The sequence below is a fragment of the Aquila chrysaetos genome, chromosome 8 (assembly GCF_900496995.4).
Source record: "Aquila chrysaetos chrysaetos chromosome 8, bAquChr1.4, whole genome shotgun sequence".
NCBI classification, from domain to species: domain Eukaryota; kingdom Metazoa; phylum Chordata; class Aves; order Accipitriformes; family Accipitridae; genus Aquila; species Aquila chrysaetos.
In genome coordinates, this window is record NC_044011.1 from 820,698 (window position 1) to 838,451 (window position 17,754).

At 44.9% G+C, this 17,754-nt stretch overlaps 1 protein-coding gene across 1 annotated transcript in view; it reads left to right on the forward strand.

The window, feature by feature from the left end:
- DNAJC7 (DnaJ heat shock protein family (Hsp40) member C7) overlaps positions 1 to 17,754 on the forward strand; it is a 25,791-nt gene continuing 8,037 nt past the window's right edge. The window contains exons 1-10 of the mRNA XM_030021688.1: positions 1 to 135; positions 10,201 to 10,289; positions 10,820 to 10,944; positions 11,039 to 11,152; positions 11,733 to 11,807; positions 13,377 to 13,495; positions 13,852 to 14,005; positions 14,817 to 14,981; positions 16,037 to 16,128; positions 17,300 to 17,373. Coding sequence (XP_029877548.1) covers positions 56 to 135; positions 10,201 to 10,289; positions 10,820 to 10,944; positions 11,039 to 11,152; positions 11,733 to 11,807; positions 13,377 to 13,495; positions 13,852 to 14,005; positions 14,817 to 14,981; positions 16,037 to 16,128; positions 17,300 to 17,373 — 1,087 coding nt within the window. The 5' untranslated portion in view covers positions 1 to 55. The remainder of the gene's footprint in view (positions 136 to 10,200; positions 10,290 to 10,819; positions 10,945 to 11,038; positions 11,153 to 11,732; positions 11,808 to 13,376; positions 13,496 to 13,851; positions 14,006 to 14,816; positions 14,982 to 16,036; positions 16,129 to 17,299; positions 17,374 to 17,754) is intronic.

Here is a 17,754-nt window from a genome sequence, read left to right on the forward strand (position 1 = left end):
GTGCCCGTCCCCCGCCCCGCCCCACCGTCCGTCCCCAGCCCGGCCCGGCGGTAAGATGGCGGCGGCGGCCGAGTGTGATGTGGTCATGGCGGCGCCCGAGGGACTCGGCGAGCCCGAGAGCGAGGAGACGCGGAGGTAGGGCGGCTGCCCAGGGCCGGCCTCGCCCTGCCGGGCAGGGGAAGGGGACGGCCGGTATCTCCTCCCGGCGGGCGGGGCGCGGCCCGGCCGGGGCCCGGCGGGCGGGTGAGGCTGAGGCTGAGGGAGCCGGGGGCGGCCCTGGGCTGCGGGGGCGGGAGGGGGCCCCGGCCGTGGCGGCGGGGCCCCGGGGGCCTCGGTGCGGGGGAGCCGCAGGTGCTCGGCCGGCCCTGCTCCGCGGGGGGGGGGGGGGGTCAGGGCCGGGGGGCCGGGGGGCCGGTGAACGGGCAGGGCCCCTCCGGCCTCCCCCGCGGGGCCGCGGGCGGGCTGTGGGAGCTCGGGGGGGGGGGGGGGCGGCAGCGCCGGCGGACCGCGAGCAGCGGGGCTCGGGTGGGCGCCGGCAGCTCCTGGTCTCGGGGACGGCGGGCAAGGCAGGGTGTGCTCCCGGGGGGAGCTTCGGCAGGTCCCTGCCCGGGGGGGGCAAAGGCCTTTCTCCAAGCCGAGCCTCGTCCCGCGGGGAAACGGTGGCTGCTCCCCGCCGGGGCTCCGCAGCGAGGGCCCACAGTCCCGCCCGGGGCTGCGCTCGCTGCCGGGTGACGCTTTATTTTGGGATGCCCTGGCTGCGCGTCCCGTGCGAGGCCTCATGGCCTCCGTGTGTACCAGGATTAGAACGCGCACCCTGTAGTGGAGTCAGGCTGTCTTCGGTCAACTGGAGTTTGAGTGCCCTAGAAATAGAAATAACGTCCTTTCTGTCTCGAGGCCGCACGGGCTGGTGTCTGAAGAGCGCTTTCTCCCATCGCTGAGGACAAGGAGGAAGGTATTAAACTGTGGTGTAGAAGGGAAGCTTCAAGCTCGTAGTTTTGAGTGCTCTTTGCTTCTTCATCATACCCAATTGCCTTTTTGCTGGTACCATTTGAAACCTGCATGCAGCAATTTTTACTCTGTCCTGCCTTGGATAATGGGAAGAATGTCAGTTGCAGGCATGTGTTTGGGCAGAGTCCTGCTCTGAAAAGGTTATTGTAATTCAAGAGCCTCTTCAAGTTCCAGTAGCTGGTTTATTTCTAAAGTGATCTGGTGCACCTTGCCCAGGGGAGCAGACAGTGTTGCCTGAGGCTGGGGGTGGTGGGAATCCCAGCCTTTCTTGCACATTTTCTTCTCAAGAGCAAGTGAGCTGGTTCCCAGCAGCAGCCAAGCATTGCAGTCTCTGCAGGCAGTGAGATGGGAAGGTCCGATGTCTAGGAAACTCGGCTGGTTCTGCAGCATCTAACGCTGGCAGCTGCTTATCTCCTGGGGAACTGGGGAGGAGAGGACTATTTCTGTAGAAGGTGAGGCAATTGCTCTAGGAAATTATTTGGTGGATGGAATTAAAAGGAGGAAACAAAACTGAAAGTAGCCTCTGAGGAACAGTATTTTCAAAATAATATTGATGGCCTGGGGTGTTTTGTGCTGCTTGTTTACTGTCAGAAATTGAAGGCTTAAGGAGCTGTGCTGGGAAGGAGCTGGCTTCCTGGTGATGTCATTCTAAGGAGTTAAATTAGATGATGTTGCTGAAGAGGCACCTGGATGTTGTGTATAGAATACTGACAAATTGCATGGCCTGTAAAGCTGGGAAAGCCCTGTTTATGGGTAAGTCATTCCTTCCCCCAGGCTAATTAAATGTGTTTGAAATGTTAAAAATATCCAAATGTAAAAGCTGTGCTGAAGGCACAGTCATCTTCTGATAGTGACCTCTAATGTTACCCTTCCTTCCTACTTCCCAAGTTTCGTGGCAGAAGCGATGGGTGCAGGAAACCGGTCATGAATAGTATGATCTTCTTGGGAAAGGCTGAGCAGGTGCAGAAATAGAAGAATTCGTGGGCAGTGTTCGGTCCTCGCTCTGCTCTGAGGGGAAGGTTTAGCTGTGAAGAACAGACGCAGTCTCATGCATCTGGGTTTTTCTTGGTGTCAAAAGGCCAATGCCGTAGTTTGTGGTTGTTAGCATGCAGTGCTTTTGTTAGGTGCTTTCACGTTTCCTTTTTTGTTGTTGTTGGGATATTAATCCTTTATCCTGCTAAAAGAGAAACGTATAGGTAGGAGATGATTATTCTACTTCCAGTTATTCTTTTTGGTTGCTCAGGAAGTGCAGGCCTTACACACTCATGCCTTTCTGCCAGCCTGGGCAGATTTTCTTGGGGTCCTGTGCGTTAACCTTTTCTCTAGTTTGGCCCTTCCTGGCTTGCATCAGTTGCTTAGCTTTTGTGGCTTAGCTGATCCACTGTAAATTAGGGTGATAGTCACTGTGTTAGGGACAGGAGTTGGAGGCTTAATTAGGTATCTAATGTTTGTAGAACATCTTGAACCGTGAAGGGGCTATGCAGGCACTCCACGCTAATGGGCATGAACAGACATACACTTGAATCTGATTTAGTACAGCCTTTATGATGTGTCTGTGCTAGCTTGTATAAAAAAACAGCAACAATAAGTGAAAACCTTTTTTGAATCATTGCTGTAAGTCAGCATCAGGGGTTTCCATGTTCTGTACTTCTGTTTAGGAATTACAGTACAACAAGGTACAGATACTTTGCTTGAGGACTCACCTTTGTCTAAACACATGATTCTGTTCTCCGTGGCTTAATAAAACTTGGGAAATTAGCAAAAGTGGAGATCTGTATTTCAGAATGATTGTAACTAATGCACTGAAACAGCTGAAAACATGCCAAATGGCTCACTCACAGGTTGTTTAAGGGACAGGAGTAGTGTGTGGTCACAGGATAATTATTGTCTGCTGCTGCATAAATTGTGGGGGTCCTTATGGAAAAGGGTTGATGTAATTGCATTAATTTTATCTGCTGGGTACTGGTGCTGTTACTGCCAGCTCCTCTGCTGGGCAGCAGCTGATGAGCAGGGGTTGAGTTGTGGTGCAGTGTCAGGGACTGGTCCACCTGCCAAAAGTCACTGTTTTTAATTAATTTTAAAGTTTTCTAACCTATGGGGACAGTTTTTTCCTGGGCCCAGCTGGTCTGTGAGCTTGGGTCACTGGAGTTTTGCCAGGGAGAATTTCCTTGTCATCTTTATGGCAGCTCTAGATTCTGTCTGATGTGCGTGCTTAAGGCTGGATCTTTCTCCTCATTCTTCAGCACTGGAGGATGTAGAAGCCTCTTAAAAAGAAGTATCTCAAATTGTTCAGAAAATATCATTATGAAATGATCTGCCCAGACTGTTGGTTTTACAGTGCTTTTGCTGCAGACTTCAGATGTACTGATGCCTCAGTAAGAAGTCATAGTTAACCTTAGTAAAGCAATGAATGTGAAATTTGCCGCACAAAGGAAATTGTGCAGAAGTCAAGAAGGTTTCACACCTTGCCTGACTTTGGGTCACTAATTAGTTTGACAGATGTTGCCTGGAGGTTGTCAGGTGTTGGTGAGTAGCAAGAGTCTTTCCACTCCTTTCATGCTATTTTGCATGAAATGAGTTGCATCTTGGTCAGGCTCCTTGTGAATAAATGTTGTTACTTGACTGCGTTCACAGAGAGTGGCGGGGTTGAGTCAGATGTAGGGGCACCGTTGGGAAGGTTCCGCTATTCCTGTTCTACTTGTAAATGGGCGCTTGAGTTTCCCAGGCTGTAAATCCAGCCTATTTTACTAATATGTAATTACTTTATGATCTTATGATAATACAAAGAGCAGCAGAAGCTGCTTGCATAGTTGTTTGCTCTCCCATAAATTTGCAGACTATTTGAATACTCTGAATTATGTAGTTGCTTTATATAGTATGAAAAGATGGTCAGTACCTACAGTTCCAGCCTGTTTCTTTAACATGAGACATGATTTTTTAGGGTGAATCATGTTGTAGATGCAGTTCTTTTACCATGTAATTCTTCCAGCTGGCTAGCTTCCTTCATTTAGGCCTCTCTGGAAAAAAGCATTCTCTAGCTGATTCTAGACCCTTCCGTGGGTTTTCACGACAGCTATGATGTGACCCTGCCAGAAATGATCATGCCATTGCTATGAATTAGGTTAATACTGAGCTCTGTGAGCGAGGTGTGTTACATAACTGCACAATTAAAGTTCGGGGCTTGTCTGGCTGTTTTTACTTACAGCTGCAGGGAGAGGTTTGGTTCATTTCTTTAATTTCTTGTGGCATATTTTGGTTCTTGCGGCTCTTGGTCTTCCACGTTTGAGTTTGTCCTCGGGTATTGGGAATGTTCTGGCTGTGTGTAGAGGATAGCGTAGGGGTTTGTGTGCCTTCTCTGGAGTAAATGCCAGTTACATTGCAGTGTCTGCCCTTGTGAGAGACTTGAGGCAGACCTTTGCTTTTATGTTTCAGCTGGTGAGTCTTTAGACTATCTATGCAGGTATTTGCATGTACAGACTCAAGATTTCCCTGTTTTGGGGCATGCTGTGAGTAAATGTCATTTTCATTTCTCTGTTGCAGCTAGTAGTAAACCCACTCCTTGTTCAGTGGGGGGTGCTGGTGTGCAGATAAATGTGTTGCGTGGTGTACTGTTCTGCTCTGTGTTCAGTTTGGTCTCTACTGCAATAGGGTCAGCATGATGCTGTCTACCTGCAGAGGGTGATTGCAGTATATGTTATATATGATTTTATGTTGTTTTCTGCACCAGAGACAGAAAACACAAATGCTACTGATGGGAGATTATATATATTGCCTTTGCTCTAAATCATCACTCAGAGCATAAAACCTAACCTGGACGAAGGGTCTCTAAAGTGTACAGGGAAGATACCCTGTATAGTTCTGTGGCCCACATAGTGTTTGGCTTCTCTTCTGAGTCCTGAAAGAAGGGAGAGGAGAGTATTGTATGTCCAGTGGCAAATATGACAGCTAATTTTAAGCTCTAGACATCTGCCTGCTGTAAACTGTATTGAGATCACCAAACTTATTTTACCCCAGCAGCTGAGTAACATCCGACAGCTGAGAATCTGGACTGGATTTCAACTAAAAAAAAAAATGCCAGATAAAGGCACCGTATCCTATTAAAGAAAAAGTCTCTGCAAGAATGGCTTAGAAAAGGCAGGTGTGCTCCTTTTGTCAGAGCATCCCAAAAAAGATTGGTTGGCCAGGACAGGATTTTGGAGCCTTCCTTAAATCCTAGATATTTTAGGGTTTTTGTCACTGTTTCATAATGGTGGCAGGAAATGAAGTAGGAGTGAGAGTCAAGAGGGCTGAGAGAGAGCAAGTCTGCCACCTGCTTAAATGCTGAATTTCTGTAGGTGGGTAGTATTGCTTTGAGCACGTACCTGTGTGCACGGGCTTGGTGCTAGCACATCTAGACCTAGGAGATGCTGTTTGTACAGATCCCCCAAGTTTTCAATGACTTAGAAAATCAGGTGTGTTGCGAAATAGGTCTGCGTACATCTCGTTAGGAGCTGGCGTAGGAGGGGTGGAAGCCATGATCGGTGCTCGAGTGGGGGCAGTGTGTGGAAGCTCTGAGGAGGAGGCAGGAGTTGTTAGGCAAACGTGGGATTGTGTCACTGGTGCGCGGGATGGCTGCTTCTCATAGCTCTTCTGGGAACGAGCAGGGGCTGAGCTTTCAGCAGGGCATGGGGAATAGAAGGAGCCTTGTGATGGTTCCTTCTCCCACCAGGCAGGCAGCGAGCTCCTCGCAGTGTGTCCCCTGAGCCCCTGGGTGTGCGAGGGGAGCATCAGAACATGCGGCTGCTGCTTGTCTTGGTGGCAGGTCCTCTAGGGTGACCAGGGCCAGAGCATTTGAAGAATTAGGGGTCCTGACAAATGTTATAAAAGAGGAAAAAAAATTGACTAGCTCGCAGGGAGAGAGTTACTCCAAACAGTTCCCTCCTTGTGAGCCCTTGGTACATGCAAGCAATGAAAGACAAGCTTCTTCCTGAGATCCTTGGTGCAACTCTTCCCTGTCTTCTGTGTCCAGTGTGGAGAGGCCCTGAGAAGACACTAACCTCCCCTCACAAAGCAATCTATTCAGCCTGGATCATATTTTTAGCAAAGCACGATTCTTCTTCAGTTTCAAAAGTAGCAAGTGGGGAATGCAGCCTACATCAGTGTGAGATGCAGAATGATCTCATTCAGGCTGCAGCATCTGTTTGGATTGAAACAATTAGCAGTGATATCAGGAGATCTGCATTTTTTCTTGTTATAGCCAGAGACCATGGTAAACAAGAACTGTTTTCTCTGTGTGCTTTCTATGTCAGTGGAGCACAACTGAGGAGAGATGCTTCTGTTCTGTGTCTAGGAACTCAGACCACAAGCCTTGCATTTCCAGCAACTGTCTTTGCCTTTGTGCTTTGGAAGGAGTTTGCTTTTTCTTTCACAATCTTTTGTCATCATTAAGCTTTAAGCCATGTGAGCAATAGAAATACCTGTGTACTTCCTTTCTGCTAGTGTTATCTGAGGTGCTGTGACTTGTTGATATATCAATCTGTTAAAGTAAATGCTTAAAAAGAAAATAGACCAATGAAAAAGAGTAGAAAACAGTAATTCTTGTGTTTGTGTGTTTTCTCTAGCATCTCAGAATACCAGAGCTTTGTGAAAGTTGGTTTTGCCGTGTATCTGTTTTCTTTCTCCTATTTTCCCAGCTCTACCTAGCAGTTTGTTGGCAGACAGGATGCTCTGGCACCCAGCCCTTTAGCTGTATCTATTAGACGATGCTTCCTTATATTGTGACAGGTAAAATTGCTAAAAGACTTGTGAATCAGGGTCTGGTATGCTAAGCAGGTTACAGTGGTACCTCAGATGAGTTCTGCCTTTAATACTGTTCACCCTTTTCTGTAGACTGTACAACAGAGAGCTGCTGAGGGAAGGAACTTTAATAGGGTCTGTGATTTTCTTTTCCATTTATGATTACAGAAACAAGAGAATAAAGTTTTGGTTAAACTACTTACTGCCAAAGTTCCAGAAGTGCAGAATTGCTGATTAGTTTTTCCACTGCATTTTGAATGTTTGATCTGTAATATTCAAAAAACATGGTTGGACACATTTTTAATCATGCAAAGCATGAGCCCTGCCACTTGTGATATAGATCCATCCAACAGGCACGTAATCATTTCTAGATCTTGTGGCCCTAGGGAGGGAGGAGCACGGAGGGGTGCTGTACTGCTTGCTGTTCAGGGTCTGGCAGTGTGCTGGCTTCTAAGGAAGAGCAAGGCTGTGGGACAAGCACCTTCCTTGGGTGAGGTGGGGGAAGGCTGGGGTGGAGGAGGTAACGGCAGTTTCCCATCTCAGATGGTCGAGTTCATCGTTTGCTGGAATAGGAGTGGGTGCAGTAGGGATGAACTGAACCCAGGAGCCATGACAAGACCCTTCCAAGGCAGTGGGGTGCGTGTGCTAACCCGTTTCTTTGTCACCCTGTTATTTATTCATCTTATTTCAAATAAATACATCAATGTGGTTGTGTGTTCTTTCTGTTGCTTGACTTCAGCAGAATTACAGCAGGGCTGCATCTGGTCCATTGCTGGAGCGTAGCTGATAGCAAAAGTTAAAAATGAAAGTGAAGAGCATGCACTTCAACTGTGGCCTGCGGGCCCTCGGTGTGGCAGCTCCCTGTGTCTATTGTTTTGCCAGCTGGCAGAACTGAGATGGCTCAGTGAAAACAACCCTTTGCATGAGGCAGTTGTGTGGGAATGGCCAATGGCAAGCCTGAATGAGGTTAAAAACATGTGAACTTGTTTCAACACAATTCCCTTTGTTCTTTTTCTAGTAGGCTTGCTGAACATTGCTCTCGTTCACTGGTGGGGTCCCTCCTCCTCGCTTCAGCTCCTGCGCTGCCTTTGCTGAGATGTGCCCTGGGAGCGCTGGGGTCTCTGGCAGCGCTCCCCCCTTGGCGAGGACACTGCGACTTGAGCGTGGTCTGTCCTGGGTTGGCAGCTTTGTACGGAGGGCAGCTTCCAGTAGATAAATGCATTCCTTGCATAAGGATCTGATCTCTAGGTACTTCCAAAATAAAAATGCTAAGCGGTTGTCGACTCTTACCGAGTCTGCTCTGCACCCGCAGGTCTTGGATTTGGCAGCTTACTAAAATGCAGGACTAGTCAGCAGTCTTCCCTTCAGTTTTTATTTTGTATACTGAAAGGGGCTTCTCACAGCAGTACATTCTAACAGTATGTCCTCTATAGTAAGAGCACCTTTTCCACACTTTGAATGTGTTGTAGCTACAGCCTTCAGTGAAGACAGTCAACTTCTATCCTGTTAGGTTTATTAAGAATGTGATTTGTGAAAGACAAAATTGTTTGCTTCCTCTGGGCAAAACCCAGTCCTGTAACATGCCCAAAGTTGCATCTAATTTTTGAGAATTTTTTTAAGGTGTACAGAAATACAGAAGTGAATCGCTTGCCTTATACTTTCTGCGATAGATAAGCCTAAATTTTGAAACGTGAAGATTATCTCTGTGTTTATAGTACCTGGTAGACTGAAGACTGGCTCTGACTCAGGCCTTTGACTGTTACAGTAGTGTTGCCAGATACGGAAATAAAGCTCCTCAGCCCCAAGAGCAATTGAACAGCCCATGCGTACTCTGGAGTTGGGTGGAGATATTTGTACGTGAAAAGTCCTGTGACTCTTCACTCTCTAGTCCTGTATTCTCTGATTTGGCTTCTTTTATTTCCCTTGGGTTTCCCTGGTAGTAGCCTTCCTGCAGCAAGTGGTGCAAAGACACACCTTTGCTTCTGGATCCTTCTTTGAAGAAAACGCTGAAGCCCAGCATTTCAGCACAACCTGGAAGTGACCCATGTTTGAGCCCACAAGTGCAGCTCTGCTCTGGCAGACTGGGGGATCACCCAGCTGTTTTAGCTTCCTTGGCTTCTGCTTCATTGCTTCAGCAAAGGCTATGTTCAGATTAGCTGGTAGTCATCCAAGAGGAATATGATGACCTGTAATAATCAACTTCACCTGTACTGCTTGTGATACAGTCATTTCCCCTGTGCAGGTGATCCCTGCGGCTGGGCAGCTCTAGCAGATGATTGCTAGTTGTTGAAGGAGAGAGTAGCTGGGGCTTGTAGATATGCTGGCCATGTCCCTGGTGGGACATGAAGGGTGGAGTCTGAGCTGGTCTTTGTTCCAATGGTTAGAATTTGTCTTTGTCTGGGGCCAGAGTTCTGGTTGTGCCAGCACTTTGGAGAGCAGACAAACAGTGTCTGTCTCTGGCTACAGCAGTGAAGTCTCAAAAGCACGATGCAAGTCTTGACTGCTGTATCTTAAGAGTGGGGTGATGCTTCTTTTGAGTTGGCCTCATAGTTTTTATGTGTTAAAACAGTCTAGAAGGGGAAGCAAGTGAACTAAATCACTGCATTTAATTCAGTGAAGCTGAATTAAACTTCAACACAATGGTACAAGTTCCCTCTCAGACTGCTTATCTAAAAAGGTGAAGGTAGATGGGAGAAGAAAGAGAAGGGTTTAATTTCCTTCAGGCGAAACTTTGTTTTCAAGAGTTTAAGGGATGCTGCTCTAAACCATATGTTGTGTGTTTTTAAATGTCCTAAACTGTCTCTGCAAATGCTTGCTCTTGAGCGTGAGGACTATTTCTGGACCTGTTGCCAAGGCAGTGCCAAGCTTCTACTTGAGGCTTACACCCTTATTTCTCTTAGATTTAGCTGTCTTGTGAATGTAGAAATTGTTCTTGGCCCTGTTTCTTAAGTATGTGGGACTACTTCTGAAAGATAGACAGTACTCTGTTTCTTGACTTCGGTGATTGCTGAGGTTATGCAGCAGCTCACGGGAGTAGGGCTGGTGTGATTAACCATGTACAACAGAGTTTTGCTGGACTCTTAAGAAGCCAGTGCATCTGAGACTGAAGGGAGGGTACTCAAAGGTGGCTTTAGTCTGCTATTGCATTCCAGTAATATTCGGCTAGGTAATATCCCTGAGTATCCCTGTTCATGGCCCTGGTAAAGTGATGAAGTAACTGAGAGCCAGGAGGACATGAGTTGTGCTGTTTTCTCATGGACAGTATATACAGAGGAATTCTCACAGCAACCGGCTACAAGCATTTAGGAGCAGTGAAGAGTTGTACTGAGGTTGCTTGGGGATCACATGCTTGGTGATAGTCAGAATCTGTTCTGGTGCTCAATTCCTTTTAAAATGTGGTGTTTTGCTTCTTTTCAGAGAAGCTGAATCATTCAAGGAACAAGGAAATGCATACTATGCCAAGAAAGATTACAATGAAGCATACAACTATTACACAAAAGCCATAGGTAAGAACATTTGATGATAATATTAATCTTTGCTGAAGACCATGTCTAAAAATCAAAGCTGGTTATTGATTTAAAATATACCAGCAGAGTTTCTAACAGCACACACTGGATGAAAACTTTTTGCCTGCTTTAATTACCTTGCAAAATTTCACCAGATTGATAATGCAACTCAGTGCAAATGTGGGTGATTGCAGCAGTTCTTTGTTTCTCCTCCAGCCAAGATATTCTTAACATGAAACCAGTCCAGCTTTCTCTCTAATGCAGGGTCAGCAGTGCTGCCAGACTGAACGCCACAAACTTTTGTTCTATATGAGTTTATTCCTGTGCATAGTGTGGGGAGCAATAGTATTATGACTTGCTATTCAAAACAGCTGCTTGACCATCATGCGTCATCTTAAGCCACTCAGGTGACGTTATAGATCGGGGAGGGAATGTGAGTTTTTAATCCAACCACAGCTTTTTAATATGTTCTACAAGTTGTATAGCTGCTTGCATTATACTAACAGTGAGTGCTCTTACATCTTCTCCAGATACCTGTCCTAATAATGCCAGTTATTATGGTAACAGAGCTGCCACACTCATGATGCTGGGGAGATTCCGAGAAGCACTGGGAGATGCTCAGCAGTCTGTCAGATTGGATGATAGCTTTGTAAGGGTATGTGAAAAACTTCATGCTTCTTATTCATGTCTCAATACCCTTGTCTCCACCTACTGCACCTCTTGCAACTCCCTTTTAACTGTCATCTCAGGGCCATCTACGGGAAGGGAAGTGCCATCTTTCCCTAGGGAATGCCATGGCTGCCAGCCGCTGCTTTCAACGAGTTTTAGAACTGGATCATAAGAATACTCAGGCACAGCAAGAGGTAAGAGGTTCTTAAAATTTAAATGTTCCCAGTAGATGAGGCTCTCAAAGGGAATGGGTTGAACTGGTAAGCCTTTCACTTCAAATTTGCAAGGTGGAATCACAGTCATCGTTAGTAATGATACTGTGCATGCTGTGAGGTAATGGAAAAAAATGAGATGCTGTCAAACTGTCTATATCTGTTTTTGAGTAGACCGTCAGGTTGCACAGTTACTTTTGTGTGTGATTGTCTCTTAGCAGAAAAGCATGGAGGCTAAGCTGGTCTTTCACTCAGCACTCCAGAGGAGAAATGGTGAATGGTAGTAAGGCAGCAGGGAAGTGGGTGATGCAGTGTGTAGAAGGTTGCTGCCACTTTTGTATCTTATTTGCAGGGGTACGTTTTCCTGGGCTACCAGTTAGGTCACTTGATTTCAAACTGATTTTAATGCTGGCAAAAGAATTCATGTAATCTGCGTTATTGTTCCATGGTCTGCAGTAGTTTTTGCTCTGATGCTTTAGGGATTGGCTGCTTAAATGCTGCTTGATGGTGTTTTAGAGCACTGACTGTCCTGCAATACTTGCTGTGTTCTCCTGTCTTTCAGCTGAAGAACGCCAGTACTGTGCTTGAGTATGAAAAAATAGCTGAAGTGGATTTTGAGAAACGGGATTTCAGGAAGGTAAGATTAACTTGATTGTTTGCTGTAGCATTATGAACTGACATATTTTACGTGGCCAGTTCAACCAGATGCATGTCTAATTTCCCTGCCTAATATTAGCTGGGTCCTAATGGGAGGTGCTGTACAACATACTTTTGCTATTGAAGCAGGGCTGTCTTGTGAACTGTAATAGTTGTGAAAATGGCAGAGCTCATGCTCTCTTAGCACTGAATGAATGAAAAGTGAAGAGAGTGACTGGCTCAGGCTGAGTATCCTCTATTACTGTTTGCTTTGCAGGGTGAGTGGAACCATGAATGAGCTGTTTGATACAGATTTTGTCAGCAGCAGTGTTTGATCACGCTTTGCTCCTAAAATGCGTATCCAGGATTCTTCTTTCTCAACTCTTTAATTAAAAAAAAAAAAAAAAAAAAAGGCAGTCTGCCAGTATTATAGTGAGGGTCATTGAAGGAGGAATGCAGATCTGCATGGGGCATTCTCCATTACTGTTTCCAAATCTTTCTTCCCAAGGGCTGTAACAGGATGCAGCTGGTACTGACCTGATATAACAAGAAATGACAGCATGAAATCTGAAAGGCACCAAACACTTCTCATGCAACTGTTTCTGTTCAGTGGATGCATGTAAGGCCCAAGTTTGGCCCAGAAAGGAGATTGTCCAGCACATTAAGCTCATTGTTCTGGTCACTGACTCTTAGGCTAAGCTCAAGATTTTGGAAGGGTAAATCCCAGCTTTGTGTCACCTGGTTATGTGGAGCAAATGGGATGTATGGTCAATCTGGATTTCATGTATAGGAATTGCCCTGCCTGTATTGCATGTTCTGGGCTTTTGCATCTGTCCCTTCACTTCTCCCGTCTCACTTCACTGGGGAGGCTTGCATGAAGTGTGATCTTTGTTCCTGGAGAGCTGCTCTTGCTCATTCCTCACCCAGAAGTCATTGGCTTCTCAGTCAGGGGCACAGTGCTTCCCACAGCAGGCAATCGTGATGTCACGGGCCGGGGAAGCAGATGAACCTTGGTGAAACAATGACCCTGTTCTCATGCAGATGTCCCCACCAGAGAGGCAGAGATGGAAAAGACCTATTAGATCACCCTGCCCATTGCAGTCAGACCAATGTAAGATCAGTCCCTGCACTGTACTTTTCTGTGTTTTGTCCAGTCCAAACTGTCTCAATCTATTGAATTTCTGTCCTTCCCATGTGTCTTTATAATGCAGGAAACAGGGGCAGAATTGTCTTCCTTGGCTTTTTCTTCAGGGCCTACAATTTCAGAAGAGTTAAAGGGATGGACCTTCTACAGGTGTCCCTTGAATTTGTGTAGTGCTATGTCATAGTAACATAGCAGGTGCCACAAACCTTTGTACACAAAGCCCTTTAAAAGACAGGACAAAAAAACTGCACATGAGGAAAATTTTCTAATGAAATATGCCTCCAGCAGCAGAGGAAACAGGTGTCTGCACGCTTATCTTCCTGTTCAAAGACAGATATGAAATCTCAAGTGTGGTAATGGTGCAGCCTTTCAAATTAGGCCTTTGGCTATTTGCTTTGCTCACATTTGTGTTTTTTCTCACACCAGGTTGTGTTTTGCATGGATCGTGCTTTGGAGTTTGCTCCTGCTTGTCACCGATTCAAAATCCTCAAGGCTGAATGTTTAGCATTATTGGGTCGCTACCCAGAAGCACAGTCTGTAGCAAGGTGAGTGTCTTAAGGTCTAGAGTTTGAGGAACAGCTGATGGTATGTCCTGGTGGTTGCTTGTTTTCCACAGCCTGAAATCAATGAGGGAATATAAAAAAAGAAATAATCCTTAATGCAAATTGTGATGAGGAAGGGTGTATCGATTTATCCCCTTTAAAGGTAATCTTACCAGGAAACTATTTAGACTCGGTTAATAACCAGCAGTCTTGCTTGAGCAAGTTTCCATACTTTTTGCACATCTGTACCATAGGTGTGATAAAATAACTAAATATCTCAGCGGAGGAAGAGTGCTTTTGGAGATCAGAAGGAAACTGGAATAGGGAAACATTTTATTTTTTTAATATGTCTATTACAGTGACATCTTACGAATGGACTCAACAAATGCAGACGCTCTGTATGTCCGTGGTCTCTGCCTTTATTATGAGGACTGTATTGAGAAAGCAGTGCAATTTTTTGTCCAAGCACTCAGAATGGCTCCTGATCACGAGAAAGCATGTCTTGCCTGCCGTGTAAGTTGTGGATGCTGGGGATAGGACTGCAAAATTACCGGGTTTGGGTTTTTGTTGTTTGTTGGTTTGTTTTTTTTTTTTAACCAAACACCTAACTAGTTCTGCTGGATCAGTCCCTTCTTCCTCCCTCAACATTATCATTCCCCAGCTCTCCAGTAGCAATGAGTGTGTCAAGCCCTTCCCAAAGACAACCAGCTGCTGCTTGAGGTAAAACTGAGTTGCTAGAAGCTCTTTCTCAGAAGGCTGTGATACTTTGAAGACTGCCTCCCTTTCGTTATTCTTTGTTCCTTGATCAGATATAGGAGCAATAAAACTATGTCTATCAGTTCTAAAAGAACTTCTGACTTTCAGATTCAATATTAGTGCCTACAGGTTGACTTGCATTTAAACACTCTTCCTTTCATGTTGCTCCTTCTCTTATTTTTACTCTGTTGTAGTTCTTTGACTGACTTGTAAAATCTGTTTACTTGTATAAGCTCTCAAAAAGTGAGATCCCGTTCCTATTTTTTTTTTAAATACATAAATTTACTTCACTGTCACGTTCTCATCTTAAACATTAGGCAAGCTTTGTTCCCACAGAGAATGCCTGTAACTAGCACTGGCTGTTCCTTAGCGCTTCTCTTGGGGGAAGGCAGAGTGCTTACAGCTCGTTTCAGCTGCTGTAGCAAGGCTGTGACTTTTGTATCCTGTAATGGTGTCTGAAACCAAATTAGAACAGTTATGTTTCAGGACCCTCACCTAGCAAAAAAAGGTGCTTGGTACCCCTGAACCACTTACCTAATGTCCTTATCCAGGGTTTATTTTCTTTTAGAATGCCAAAGCACTTAAAGCAAAGAAAGAAGATGGGAATAAAGCATTCAAAGAAGGAAACTACAAACTAGCATATGAACTGTACACAGAGGCACTAGGAATAGATCCAAATAACATAAAAACAAATGCCAAACTGTACTGCAACCGAGGAACAGTTAATTCAAAGGTAAGAAATGGTCACCTGGCAGGTAGTCTTTCATCATATTCCTCACCACATAGTTTCTAAAATGGAGATCAGAAGTTTTGGAAAGCACAGGCTCCTCTGGCTGCTGGGGCAGCTTAATCTTTCTAGTGCTGTAGGCAATGTTTCAGGTTTTTGTACTTGCACAATGATTGGATCTGTTCCAAACAGCCAACAAAGTTGACTCCTGAAGAAACGAAACTCAAATGCTTGGGCTGCACAGAGTGGGAGGGAGAAGAGGAATGTAGTTTAGCCTTATATTAATCAGCATAAAGGCATCCTTATTTGTTTCCTTCCTGGTAATGAGGAGATCTATTTTCTTTTCTTATTCTTCTTGTAGATCATCTGTCTTGCTTTTTTTTGATCTAAAAAATATGACCTAATTTAAAAACCCTGGACACTTTTTCCAGGTTTGCTGTTGCATTTTAGTCATGCGCTATCCAGAGAAACAGTCAGTCATGTGATTAGTGCTTCCAGTTTCTACCCTGCATTTCCTCTAGGCGTGTTTTCTCCTCAGCTGTCTCTGTGTTGATGCATGCTCTGCCAGCGTCGAGGCTTTTCAACAACCCTGCTTGGTCAAGAGATAGAGGCTATTCTCAGAACCTGGGAAATGGGATGATCTGGAGGCACCAGTAATGGATATTTTACATGGCTGTTTGTGTCTGAAAACAAACAATGCTTTTTAAAAAAATATTTCTTTTAAATATTTTTAAGTTTATTTTCCTGTCTGCAAATTAGTTTGGACACAGAATAACTTGATTATCCAATCATTCTAAGGAAGACCCTTGTTTCCAGGTGGTGTTTCTTAAAGAGAAGCACCACGTAGTTCTAACATTTTGCTAGCCAAGCTTCTAATTTTTCCCTAGGGAACAAAAGCTCTGTGTTTTGGGGGGATTGGAAAAATTTACTAGATGCAGACACACAAAACAGTGAGATTTTTCCAAGATTCTTTACACATTTCAATTGCCTAAAATCATAATGCTACTTAGCAGAATTTGTTCTCTGACTGGGATTCGCTTAACTTTTGTCTGACATTGTAGCTTAGGAAACTTGAAGAAGCAATAGATGACTGCACAAATGCAGTAAAACTGGATGACACGTATATCAAAGCATACTTGAGGAGAGCACAATGGTAAGTAGACCTTTATAATGGACATGCTGAGCAGGTTTGTGGGTAGAAACCTCTTCCCTACAGCACTGAGTGACAGGGATAACAAATCTGAAGCTTAACTGAGTAAAGGGTCCTGTCTTAAGGGGCTTCTAACTTATGCTGATGAGGAGACAGGGGAAGCTCTATGTAGTCTGTCCTGCCTGCATGGATCTGGGACTGCCTATTGATTGTTGCATTTAGGCAGGTTTTGTTCTAAAGCTTGATTTATTATGTTTATAGACTAATGTAAGACATTCTGTCCCAGAGAGCCTCCCTCTTAAGCTTTTTCAGAAGGGCTGTTGTGGGTAAGAGATCTTATACTGGCAGAGCTATTCACGCTTCCAAGAAACCAGAGTTTGAAATGGGATGCCCTGCTTCCCATAAAGGAGAAATCAGCTGAGGCTACATATTTCAGCCATAGATAATACCGCAGTGTAGCACGGTGAGGCTGAGCAAGTTGTACAAAGAAGTTTGGGTCTGTATGTCTCCTTTGTATCTTGGCACCAACCAGGGAAGTAGTCAAAGCTCTGTTCTGACTACAGATTTATTTGCTACTTTCCTCAATACTGATTATTCCCCAGTTTGTGGCAAAGCTGCCTGCCTTGTAGATGAACCAAAACCATTATTGCAGCCTTCCTGTTGTGCATTAATTTTAATTTGCAACATTCAGTGTTCTTCTCAAGCTCCATCTCAGTAATTGCTAAATTATAGTAAGTAGTTAATGTGTGAGTAAGGCTGAAACACCAATAGACAGGCATACATCCCTCTGAGGTGCCAAGATTGTCACTTCTAACCAGCAATGCTAGTGTACAGCTCTGCACCAGCTTCCTTGAAATCTTGCTGGCTGATATTAGTTCCTGCGGCTGGATAAAGTCATTATGAGATCGTTAAAGTAGAACTGGTGCTGCCAAGTGAGATTGCACTTGGAGCCCAAAGTACAGATTCCTGTGCCAGGATTTCCCACAAATAGCAGGTGTCTGGGCTTCCATTCAGTCTAGCAGTGACCCTTTGTGGGTTCCTTTAACGATTGTTCTTCCTGCAGTCCAGTGCATATCTCTTCTTTAATTCATATGCACCCGCAAAGCTTGTCCCTGAACCCCCTTTTGATATTTCCTGTGAAGTACACCTTGGCCACCAGTGTTTCTTTCCACAGTTACATGGACACAGAACAATATGAAGATGCTGTAAGAGACTATGAAAAGGTTTATCAGACAGAAAAAACGAAAGGTGAGTGTATTGGCATTCTTTTTGTGTGCATAAGTTTCCCTTAACTGGCAATTTTGTTGTTGTTGCCTTTGTTTGCTTTTTCCCTCATAATATGCTCTGATTTGCAGCCTTTCACCCCAGCAGGACAATACCGGAAAAGTCCTGAGAAGCACTGTGAAATGCCTGTCTCCTGAATCTGGTTTCTTTTCCAGCATTGAATGCTGAGAAGATAATTTAGCTTGTATCTAAATGCAGTGCACTAGATTCGGAATATCTGGTTATGGTTCTCATTCTTAACTGTCGTCTTGCTTTTTTAGTAGTCTGAAATGAAACAGACAGAGTAACCTTAGTCCTTGTGGTTCATTTTGTAATTCTGGTTTAATAGCACTGAGATGTTCACCT